Here is a 13,278-nt window from a genome sequence, read left to right on the forward strand (position 1 = left end):
AATTTTAAAAAAAATTTTAAAAAAATAAAACTCTCTCTCTTTTAGATATCACATTTATATATATATATATAAAATTCTATGTCTACATTTTATTATATGTTTTCTATTTACTTTATCTCTTTTTGGTCCTCTATTTCTCTTTTCTTGACTTCTTGGGGATTCCATTTTGATTGATATTAGCATTTTTCTGTACATCTCTTCATACAGTTTTGGTAGTGGTTGTTCTGGGTTTGACAACATGCCTACGTGATTATAGTAGTCTACCAGCATCCACCTCTGACCACTTGTGGAAATGTGATTTCCATTTAGATCCCCTTTCAACTTTTCCATATCATTATATTGAGTATCAGAGGGCATTCTAATCTCTTGTTTTATTAAATGTGATTCACAAGCTTTATGAGGAAAAGGATATTCTATTGTATGTATACGTATTTTTTCTTTTTCCACATTCCTTTTTCTTTTCTCATGCTCCAAGATTCTTTAATAATTTCATTTTTGTTTGAAGAACTTCTGTTTGACCATCCTTAATGGTAGGTCTCCTAGTAATAATTTTGTTTAGTTGCCCTTCATATGAGAAGCTTTTATTTCCTCTTTACTCCTGAAAGATAGTTTTCCAGATATAAAATGTATGGTTGACAATTCCTTTGTTTCAGCACTTGAAGAATATAGTGTCAATTCCTCATGGCCTCCATGGTTTCGGATGAGAAATCTGCTTTTATTCTAACTGGTCTTCCTCTCTAGGTAATGTTCCAATTCTCTCTGACTGCTTTCAAGACTTTTTGTTTACCTTCAGTGTCCAGCAGTTTAATTAAGATAGGTCTGAACTTAAATTCCTTTGTGTTTATCTTGGTTTAGCTTCACTCAGCTTCTTGAACCTATAGGTGTGTTTCTTTTGCCAAATTTGGGAAAGTTTACAGCCACTAGTTCTTTGACTGTTCTTTCAGCTACACTCTCTCCTCTCCCTTTGAGAGAATGTTGAATCTTTTGTTATTGTCCATGAGTCCCTAAGTCTGTGTTGATCTAGTTTGTTGGTTTTTTCAGTCTATTTTCTTTTTGTTGTGCAGATTGGGTGAATTCCATTGCTCTATCCTCAGGTTCACCGATTCTATTCTCTTCATCCCCACGCTACTCTTGAGCCTATTCAGCATATTCTTGATTTATGTTATTGTATTTTTCAATTCTATAATTGCCATTTAGTTCTTTATTGCAAGCACGATTTCTTTGCTGATATTTTCTATTTGTTTCAAGAGAACTCGTCAGTGATTGTTGAAGCACGTTTATGGAAGCTACTTCAACATCCTGGTCATATATTTCAACATCTGATTTATCTCACTGTTGACATTGCTTGATTCTTTTCTCTTTCAAGTTGTGATGTTCTTGATTCCTAATACAATGTTTTCTTTCTGATTGTATCCTGGACATGTTATTTATTATGTTAGGAGACTTTAGGTCCTATTCAAATCTTTTATTTTAGCAGGCTGTCACCCTGTTGATGTTTACCACATGGCCTTACATACTTTGTGGTGGAATTTTGGTCTGCTTGGTTTACATGCTGCTACTAGGGCTCTCACTAGTTTTTGCTGGTGCTACCTGAGGGGCTCTGTGTGTTTCTCAATTGGAGACAAAGGGTATAGTAATTTTCCCCTACTAATGCCCCCTGGGTACCTCAATGTCTCTGGGTGGAAGAGGAGCATGTCTGGCCTGTGGGGACAAAGACGCTTCCCAGACTGGGCCCCTTTCTGTGACTGCAGCCCCACCTGCCCTGGTGTCTCTGGGTGGGTGAAGAGAATCTCAGGTTTACAGGTGTTAAGTGGCTTCCTGCAGGGGCTGCTTGCTGAAGCTGAGTCCCTTTACTGGTTCCGCCCACCCACACAGATGCTTGGCAAAAACAAGCATCTCAGGCCCATTAGGAGAAGACAAGTGATTGCCATGGCAAAAACAAGAATCTCAGGCCCATTAGGAGAAGACAAGTGATTGCCTTGGCAAAAACAAGCATCTCAGGCCCATTAGGAGAAGACAAGTGATTGCCTTGGCAAAAACAAGCATCTCAGGCCCATTAGGAGAAGACAAGTGATTGCCATGGCAACTTATTTTTGGCAGTGTTCCTGATCCATCCCACTCACCAGCAGCACCGGGCTTGCCTGATGTTGTCAGAGGGACCCCCATTCAATCCAGAGGAGGAATGAGCCTAGGTCATTTTCCACATTCCAGTTTTACAACTGGAGCACTTGAAAGTTTTACTTAAGTCTGAATACTTGCTATTGATTCATTTCATGAGAAGAGAGTTCATTTAGTTCATGGAAACAGCAATTAAGAAAAGTATATATTAAATGTATTTTATTATATACATATGTTATACACATATGAGATTTCCATTTAAACAGTAAGCATGGGTCAATGAGATATACAACATCATTTGAGAGTTGATATGAAGTAATAACACTGACAATAAAGGCCACTTTGACTCATCAAGTGATTTTATATTCCAAGTACTTAGCACTACTTATGTTATTACATCGTACTACCTCCAATGCTTAAAACAGCCCTACTAAAGAAGGAATCATGCTCTTCATTTTACAGTTGAATAACCTAAAGGCCAATTGTTTAAGTAGCTCAGAGAAGAACGTGCAGGTGGTAGGTATGAGAGACATGAATGGAGGGGCATGGCCTTTTAGAGATATAACTTGGAAGATGCAAAATAGTACAAATGAAATGAATTTCTAAGACAGTCATCATAGTCACAAGTCAGTGGAAAGTGACAAGCCACTGCCACACGAGCAGTATTTATAACTTTAGATTTCGAAAGAGCCTTGCTCTCCTGATGCCCCGTTCCCATCATTTTTACATGGGTTTCTCACGGTTTTTTCAGCCTGTGGGCTCTTAAGGCCCAAGGTGAAGGCTGGCATTAGCTGCTTCTTCAACATTTTGTAATTTTTGTGGCATGCTTTAAATTTTGCCTGTGGCAGTGCCCTACATTATAAAGGGCATTTTCCCTTTAGGATCTATTGGAAAATATGAAAGAAAAGAAACGCTAACTCCTAACAGTTGACATTTCTCACTGTCTCACTTTTCATCCAAGGAATCCAGGCAGCAAAATGTTCTTACTTTGAGAGACAATGAATCATTTCTAGCTTAAACACTAATGTTCACAAAACCAACTTGGCTCCAATTAAATGAACAAGTGTACTAACCTTCACGAAGCTATTCTGACATTGTCCATCACCGCTGGGGATTAGGAAGTTGTTGTCAAAACTGAGCTCCAAGTGTTTACTTTTGTGAGTAATGACTGTCCAGGAACATCTGCTGTTTTCGGGAAAATTCTGAGGCCAGTGAGGGGATCTGATTGTACCATTATCGGAATGAAATATTCCACCACAACCTGAAATATTGCCATGTAAAAAGCCATCAATCTGCAAGGAATGTAATTTTGGAAACTCAAGACTTCTACAGAAGGAACATTTCTAAATGTGAGATTTCAGTTCATCATTTTTTACAAGTGATCATCTTCCAGTCAGGTGCACAGCAAGCTCTCTCCATAAATGGAAAGATAAGTCAAATTGAGAGAAAATTTCAGCTGTTACAGTTGTGTTACAATGATATTGAACTCAACCGAGAACACTAATCCTTGCCATAAAGAGGATAGATTTCCATCCTGTCTTCAAACAAGAGCTGTATTTTTATTCTCTTTGAGGCTATGCAGTATATGTAACCTGGCAATGCAAAGTTTTGTATTTTATTACCATTAACACATGAGAATATTACCCTACAGTCCATTTGCAACTCTACCCTAACTCTAACTAGAGAAAGTGATTTTGAGTTGGGGAAAATTATTTTATTAAGCAATCTGGCTCATTCATATTGAAACTGACTGATGGATCAAAATTAATTACATGGATTCAAAGGAAGAAACATCTAGAATTTTCATACTTTTAAAACATGTACTTAAGAGATGGCAAAGAAAAATATGAACTCAAAACAAAATGAAATTAAAGAGGTATTCTCTGAATCTTTTGCTGTGAAACCCTTGGAAATCAGGGATTCACCTAAAACTCCCTTCTGACTTCAGCAACAGCCAGGGGTTGTTAACGAGGGAAAGTCTGACTCAGTCTACAAAGAGCTTCATAATAACTGTGACTCTACCAGAAAGAATTGTCTTGTGTGATATTCAAGATTTCTGGAAACCCATAATAAAGTTTCTGATACAAGTCCTTATATTTTCTAAGAATTTTCACAATGTTTATACTTTCTATGCACAAAAACTATTCTTTTAGAATGAAATCTGTCATATTTTGACTCAGTACCCATTCACTATAGAATTTGTTCTAAATTATGAATCTCATCTTGTCACCTTCCTTTTCAAAACTCTTCAATAGTTTCCCATTGTTCAAGGGATAACATATAAACCAAGGCTCTTTATGTTGTGGACTTATTTTCCTGCCCTCAGCTCACCACCACTCAGCATTCTGCTTCTAGGCTCCAGATAATATCAAGCACTTGGGATTCCAACTCATCTTTCTATTACTTGACATTCCCGGGTTGTGCCATACCCTTTTGCCGATGAAGGCAAGCATCAGGAAGTGTTGAGATCAAAGTTTCTGGACTCAACTGCCTTTATTCAAATCCTGACTACCAATCATCAGCTATGTATCTGGGCAAATGATGAACCCATGCTTCCTCAGTCTCTGCCTACGCAAAATAGAGATGCCAGGTATTGACATTGTGTTATCCCACCAGGGTTGCTACATGACATGACATGTGCAAATATTTAGAATTAAGTCTGATGTAAAGTAGGTACAAAATGTACATGAGTTCATAATACACATCACTAAAAAAAAAAATCAAATGCAGCAAACGTTTCTTTTACCTAAAGTTTGTGTGTTCCACGTAGCATAAAATCCACCACCTTGCAATGAATGGTCTGAGTTAAAAGTCACGACCAGCTGATTGGAACCTGACTGTATTGTCCTAGGGTTTGAATTTCCACAGTATTGTCCTATGATGGGTGATTCAGGGGACCCACCATTCCTCACAGTGACGGAGTCCCAAGCACAAGTGGTATGGGGTTCAATATCAAAGTCACTAAATGTGAGCTGCAGGAGAAAAAAGAAATGAGTTATCAGTGAGCTTTTATCAACCCTGATGAAGATAAGGCCCTTACAAATCCTTTTATTTTCTTTTAATTTTTATAATTTTGTATTTTTGTCTCTTATTTAATTCTGCCTTCCCCTCTACTCATTTTCCTTATTGAAGGTTCTCTCAGAAAATTTGAGAAGAGACATCTCCCTATTTTGGGATGGCAACTCATATTAAGAAAATGAATACAGTTCTCTCTAAGATGTAGAATTATCTTCTATGTATATCTTTCCCTATGCTTAAAAAAGAGATTTCACTCTTCATTAATTATAGATGCCAATGTATGTGCTCTAGTGAGAGAATGTTAGGGAAAAACAGTGATCTCATTGTAGAATCAAAGCCTTCTCTAATCACTTGCTTACTAAAAGAGCTCCATTTCCATGCACGACAGGCTATTGTGGTTCTATGGTCTCAGAAGCATTTCACCCAGTCATTAGCACTCACAGTGATGGTGTGCCCCTGTGGGGCCTCCAACAGCCAAGAGCAGTGGGTCAGGCTGTCATAAGCATTTGGATAGTTGGGGCTTGTGATCACTCCACTCTCACCTATCTGTATTCCGCCACAATCTGAAATGAGATTGGTAACCCTCTCAATTACACAGAAGTAAAAACAAGAACCTGTAAAGCCAAAGTAAGTGGTAATCATAGCCATCAGATATTGTGATTAGAAACATAAGGCCAGGCATGGTGGCTCATGCCTATAATACCAGCACTTTGGGGGGCCAAAGTGGGCAAATCACCTGAGGTCAGGAGCTCAAGACCAGCCTGGCCAACATGGTGAAACCCCATCTCAACTAAAAATACAAAAATTAGCTGGGCATGGTGGCATCTGCCTGTAGTCCCAGGTATTCAGGAGGCTGAGGCAGGAGAATCGCTTGAACCAGAAGGCGGAGGCTGTAGTGAGCCGAGATCATGCCATTGCACTCCAGTCAGGGTGATAGAACAAGACTCCATCTCAAAAGAAAGAAACCATACACACACACACACACACACACACACACACACACACACACACACACACACATATGTATACATATTTTGTATATTTTTTGTATATGTATATTGTGTATATATATGTGTGTGTGTATATATGTATAAAATAAATGAAATTAAATAGAAGAAAAGTACATTTGGGTAGAAGTTTAGGAATAACAAAATTCCATACAGTATTAGCATAAAAAATTGAAAATTGAAAAACAAATGTATTTCTGAAGCATAATATGGTCTGATGTTCAATAAAAATAATACTGCTTACTGAAACCTGACTCTTTTCTTTGAATGTGATGAAGGAAAATCAACTGGCAAGATGGTTGAGTGGGTAAATAATCAATTTCACTCCTTCTTTCAACCAGCCATTTGTTTATAACACAAAGGAACGTTAGATAAAACCATAACTAAAACACATTTTGATTCATAGCCAACTCAATGGAAAGAAAAGCAGCTCTCCAAAATCTGGCAGCAGTAAGTGTACTCCAAGTGAGAGGAGTGAAACTCAAAGAATGACAGTCTGAGAGGCTAAAGAAAGCATGCGTGGGTCCCAGGGTTGGGCTCTGAGGTTTTGGTGACCAGGTAGGAGGAGAAGATAGGGCTCTGGGTCTCCACAGAAGGAAGGACTGGAATTGAGACTTTTACATGAAGTTGGGAATCTAAACAAACTGGCATACTCGCGAAAACGGACTAGAAAACCTCCCATAGCCAAGGGAAGCAGTCAGGAGTAGGGCTGGGTTTTCCAGCACAAACTCTGAATTTCACATATGCAAATCCAACACAAAACACTAGCAAATAATATCCATTGTATGCATAAAACACACATCATGACGAAATAGGATTTATCCCAAAAATGCAAGGATGGTTTACCAAGAGAAAGAAATCTTTCATATAATTTGTCATATTACACATGAAAAAATGCTCATCATCACTCGCCATCAGAGAAATGCAAATCAAAACCACAATGAGATACCATCTCACACCAGTTAGAATGGCAATCATTAAGAAGTCAGGAAACAACAGGTGTTGGAGAGGATGTGGAGAAATAGGAACACTTTTACACTGTTGGTGGGATTGTAAACTAGTTCAACCATTATGGAAAACAGTATGGCAATTCCTCAAGGATCTAGAACTAGATGTACCATATGACCCAGCCATCCCACTACTGGGTATATACCCAAAGGATTATAAATTATTCTACTACAAAGACACATGCACACGTATGTTTATTGCGGCACTATTCACAATAGCAAAGACTTGGAATCAACCCAAATGTCCATCTGTGACAGACTGGATTAAGAAAATGTGGCACATATACACCATGGAATACTATGCAGCCATAAAAAAGGATGAGTTTGCGTCCTTTGTAGGGACATGGATGCAGCTGGAAACCATCATTCTTAGCAAACTATCACAAGAAGAGAAAACCAAACACCGCATGTTCTCACTCATAGGTGGGAACTGAACAATGAGATCACTTGGACTCGGGAAGGGGAACATCACACACTGGGGCCTATCATGGGGAGGGGGGAGGAGGGAGGGATTGCATTGGGGAGTTATACATGATATAAATGATGAATTGATGGGTGCTGACGAGTTGATGGGTGCAGCACACCAACATGGCATAAGTATACATATGTAACAAACCTGCACGTTATGCACATGTACCCTAGAACTTAAAGTATAATAAAAAAAAAAATTAATTAATTAATTAAAAAAATAAATAATCTGTCATATTAACTTATGAAAGGAGAAAAAGTTGAAACATCTCAATGGATGCAGAAAATTATCTGATAAAATGTTATGCCCATTTACATTTAAAAAAAGCTTTTTCACACTAAAGATGGAAGGGACTTTCTTTAACAAAAGATATTTATTGGAAACTTAAGAGCAACCAATATATTTAATAATAAAATGTCATAGACAGTCACATCCAGGTCAGAAACAAGATGCTCTATCATTCCTTCTGTTCAATATTCTGATGGTGGCCCTAGCTAGCAAAATGATGTAAGAAAATGAAATGAAGTATTACAGCTGAAAGCAAAAAGAACTAATATTTGCAGAAGACATGATCGTTTACACAGAAAGATCAAAGAGAATCTATAGACAGCATATTAAAACTAATAAGAGGATAGCCAGATCTTTGGACTAAAGATACATGTATGCAAATTATAATATTTCTAGATATCAGCCACAATCAATTAAAAAATGTAATGTAGAAAATCTCATTGATGATATTTAAAAAACTAATAGCTATGTAGAAATGTCTAATAAAATATATAAGAAATCTTTATAAATACTTTTATCAAGATCTTAATTATAACTCTTACCTGTAAAGGAATACTTTGCATGGAATCCAATGTGTTCTACACGTTCATTGGTGACAAAGTGTATCCATACCTGAGAATAAGGTATAACCAGTGGCAATGTAGGCTTTGAAGGACCACAAAGTCTCCACATCAGGGGCCCAACAGCATCACCTGAACAAAATAATATACCAAGTTTCATTATTGATATAGCTTTTGAGAAATACATTCAATGAATTTGGTGAGAACAAATTTCAAGATATTCATTGACACACATTTAAATTCTGATTTAGTAGCAGACATTGCACAATGTTTCTCTGTCTTTGTCAACCGCCAAAGAAAGTCCCTCCAAGAGGGTAAACACAAAAAATCAAAGCAATTTTGAAATGAACCTATCTCTATTATGGACACCATTTTGTTCCAATTTGTGTTTTCATAGTTATTTCGGCATATCTAAACAGAGATACAATGAATTAAAATAGCACTTTTGGACACACCTTTTGTAGGGTGTAAGAAATATAATACCAACAGTGATCAAATATATCCTCAAGATAAAGTGATCATTGCCTAAAATAGGAAAGATTTCTTCACTGTATTCAATCAACTAAAAAGGACACAATATTCAGCACTCAGGCCAAGAGCTGTCAGATCTGAGCTTGATATTTTTTATGAAGATTACTTTTCATGGGTTTGATGAACATGTATAGAGCATCAGCAGGGCTCTCATTTACCTGCTTTCTTTTTATTCTGTCAGATAAACATCACTGACCTTCTAAATCAATGATATATAATATTTTAACTGAACAAACTATTTTAACTAAACCTGAGCAAATAAAGAGATGACAGCATTTAGCTGACTGAAATTTGAGATACAGCTGTTCTGCTTAAGACTACAAGCCCGTAATTTTGAACCAGGTAGAGGGGGTGAGGGTTTATCAGAATTCCATGGAGAACATTCTCAAACCACAACTTCTCTTTCCTTCATAAGCCTTTTTAGGTTCCTCAGCCTCAGAGAGGTGGGAGGACTCTCTGGCTGAGGCCCTTGGTCTGTGGGCATAGGCTCTATCAAATTCTCCTTCTTGAAAATCCTGTCGCTTAGGTTCTCAGATGTAACTAACATTGACCTCTCAGTTTCTCAAGGACTTCTCCACCAACTAACTGATGAGCTTCTGCTGCTTTCAACCTCCTTTTCTTAAAATTTGGGAAAACACAGAACTCAGCAAAACTTTGACAGTATGGATGATTACATACTATTTATAATATTATTGTCTTCCTCTATCTACTTGTTTATTTACTGAGAAAAAAGTGTCAGCATAATCATGGAAGCAACCTAATGAATAGTCTACACCTTGACTATAGGAAAGAAAGAAAATTGATTCATCCTCCTTGAATATAGAGGTTTAAAAATTTTTCAGAGAATTATGGTTTATTGAGTACACCGCAATCCTTTTCTATCACGAAAACCAAGACAAATGACTGCTTTGGGGTTATTTCCCCAAATAGCTTCCATGTGTTTCTCCATCTGGTATATTGCAAAACTTCTTTTAACTCCTAAGGCCTCAGGAGAATTTCACAGCCCCTTCATAAATCCTGGAAGTTCAGGAAACGGCCAACACATGCTGAGCATGCTAAGTCCCAGTCTCCTTGGAAAGGAGTCTTGATAGTAGTGGACTCTCTCTTCGGCAAGAGTCACATGCCAGGAAACGAAGTGACTGTAACACAGGGTCTAGTAGTACAGTGATCCGTCCCACTCACTGTTCCTGGGGTTCGTTTTCCTCAGCTGGGCACACGCAGAATTATGGCTTTGAACAGAGTTCTTTTGGATCGTATGTACCTATGTTAGAGCCATTTGACTCCCTTCATTGTTAGTGGTCTCCAAGCATAAGAATAATATTGTAGGCCAGGCATAGTGGCTCATGCCTGCAACCCCAGCACTTTGGGAGGCCAAAGAGGGAGGATCACTTGAGGCCAGGAGTTTGAGACCAGCCTGAACAACGTAGATAGACCCCATCTCTAAACAAAAAATTTTAAAAATTAGTTGTATGTAGTGATGTACACCTGTAGTCCAAGCCACTTGGGAGACTGAGGCAGGAGGATCACCTGAGCCTGCAAGGTTGAGACTGCAGTGAGTTATGATCACACCACTGCACTCCAGTCTGGGCAAGAGAGCCAGCTCCTGTCTGAAAACAACAGCAGCAGCAACAACAACAAAAAGATAAAAAGAATATTGTAGATAAACAGGAGAATGTGTTCTTAGATAGAACTCACCCACTCGAAACTCAAGGACATCAAATTGACAGTCTTGGTGACTTTCTAGGTAAAAGTCTTCAAAATGAATGGAAATGGATGAATTTTCCTGATTTGGATTGCTGAGAGTCCATTCACAGTTCAGGTTTCTTGAGTAATTCCTGACTCCATCATAGCCAGGAGAAGTAAAGTTTCCTTCAGGAATATTTTGAAGAGACCCACCACACACTAAGAAAATACAAGGCAACAGAGAAAGTAGTAGTAAGATTCAGGCCACAACAGAAGAGATAAACAATACAGGAACAGTAATTAAAACATCAACACTACTGCTTTGATTTGTTTTTCTAGATGCAGTCAGGGTTATGGGTAAAAGGCATGCAAATTATGGAAGTTTCTGCAAGTTTATAAAGGAAAGATGTGCAAAAGTCAACAACTTCTCTATTTTCCTGTTGCTACAGATTAAGTGGTTGGGGTTTGGCTCTGTATCAGTAGGTTCAAATATTGAGGGCTACTGTTCATTAATATTTAATTTAGAGGAATACATAAATATAACGGTGGCAGGTCCTAATGGCTTGATTAGCAATTCTCCACTTGATCTAATAAATTAACTTAAATCCAACAGATAATAGGACATTGACTTGCCAATTAATTTGCCCCCTTTTAATAAAGGAACAGATGCTTCTTGTACCAATGAAATAACTTAGCATTTTTCTTTTAATATTCACTCCCCCTTCCAAATTTTAAAACCCTTAGATAAAAACACCAATCCAGGAAATAGGAGGATATTTATAATTAGAGGCCATATCTTGCTTAATTTTGGAATGTTCTATATCATATCAAACCTCCCACTTATTTTCACTGGAAATATGTGTGTGGATAGATGACTAGAAACAATAAAGCCTGTTCTGTCCCCAGTAAAATTAATTCCTCTCTGAGACCAAGTTACCCTCTAGGAGGTAGATGGTTTCTTTCAGCACAAAAGAATTGACCAGGAACTATGGAACAGGTCACCAACCCTCATGGTAACATGACCTGAAACTGTGCTAGAAGCTCATCTAACAGCATTAAAAGTTTTAAATTCACCATAGCCGTTTCTTTCTGAAATCAGAAAGTTTTTTTCTGTCTGCAGTGCGTTTTTGATCTGCTTATGTGTGTTTGTCTTATGTCAAAGATTCCAAGTATCACTAAAGGGAAAACGGATGGCTTTGCTGCCATTGACAGTAGCTGGGGGCATCTGCAGTGCACCTGATTAAAATGAGGTGCATTTCTATTCACAATAGCAAAGACTTGGAACCAACCCAAATGTCCATCAATGACAGACTGGATTAAGAAATTGTGGCACATGTACACCATGGAATACTATACAGCCATAAAAAAGGATGAGTTCATGTCCTTTGTAGGGACATGGATGAAGTTGGAAACCATCATTCTCAGCAAACTATCGCAAGGACAGAAAACCAAACACTGCATGTTCTCACTCATAGCTGGGAATTGAACAATGAGAACACTGGGACACAGGGTGGGGAACATCACACATTGGGGCCTGTCGTGGGGTTGGGGGGGGGAGGGATAGCATTAGGAGATATACCTAATGTAAATGATGAGTTAACGTGTGCAGCACACCATCATGGCACATGTATACATATGTAACAAACCTGCACATTGTGCACATGTACCCTACAACTTAAAGTATAATTTAAAAAAATAAAAAATAAGATGAGGTGCCTTTACAACATCCTACATTACCTGCATCTTCACTGGAGGTATAGGAAGCAGTGAAGCCACCATATGGCCTGGATCCATCCGTGAAAAAAATGACTCTCATTGTGTTTCCTGAAGATTTAATCTCATTGCTTACATTCACACTACTACACAGTTTCTCCAGCTGCGGTGAGTTAATTCTAATGCCATTGAATACCTGTTGGAAAAAGAATTTAACCTTTAGGCACACAATCAATCTTACTGCATATTTCCTAGAAGATGATATTCCCAGCCCAGACCCACTTCCTTCTATGGGAACCCTGCCCCAAAATGAATGACCTAACAATTCAGGTTTCTATCCCAGTGCCAAAAGCCTCTATGTTACCCTGAGCACATTTTGTGACCACAGGGTGATTTCACTAGAATGAAAGTATTGCAGTAATGCCTTCCTGCCATGTGGTGATAGATTAAAAGCTGCTACACACTTTGCAACTGGAAACCGTGCTCTCAGTGTAAAGGAGATGAGCCATCATGCTTACAATGTGGTCTGCAGAGCTCACTGATGGGCAGTTTTTCTTAACAATGCATCAGGACCTTTGTTATTTGGAAGGGAAGCTGATGATTTCATGTATATAATAAAGCAGATATTTTTCTTTATTTACTTTAATTTTTATTTATTTATTTTTTGAGACAGAGTTTTTCTCTTGTTGCCAAGGCTGGAGTGCAATGGCGTGATCTCAGCTCACTGTATCCTCCACTCCCCAGGTTTAAGCAGTTCTCCTGCCTCAGCCTCCCAAGCAGCTGAGATTACTGGCATGTGCCACCACGCCCAGCTAATTTTGTATTTTTAGTAGAGACGGGGTTTCACCATGTTGGTCAGGCTGGTCTTGAACACCTGACTTCAG

General features: G+C 38.2%; 1 protein-coding gene across 1 annotated transcript in view; it reads right to left on the reverse strand.

Moving 5' to 3' along the window:
- The window catches only part of CUBN (cubilin), a 331,095-nt gene that overhangs the window by 79,601 nt on the left and 238,216 nt on the right, over positions 1-13,278 (reverse strand). Inside the window, 5 exon segments of the mRNA XM_017869190.1 lie at positions 3,192-3,379; positions 4,865-5,090; positions 5,578-5,699; positions 8,450-8,599; positions 10,694-10,900. Coding sequence (XP_017724679.1) covers positions 3,192-3,379; positions 4,865-5,090; positions 5,578-5,699; positions 8,450-8,599; positions 10,694-10,900 — 893 coding nt within the window.

The sequence above is a fragment of the Rhinopithecus bieti genome, unplaced genomic scaffold, assembly GCF_001698545.2.
Source record: "Rhinopithecus bieti isolate Rb0 unplaced genomic scaffold, ASM169854v2 scaffold_3043, whole genome shotgun sequence".
NCBI lineage: Eukaryota > Metazoa > Chordata > Mammalia > Primates > Cercopithecidae > Rhinopithecus > Rhinopithecus bieti.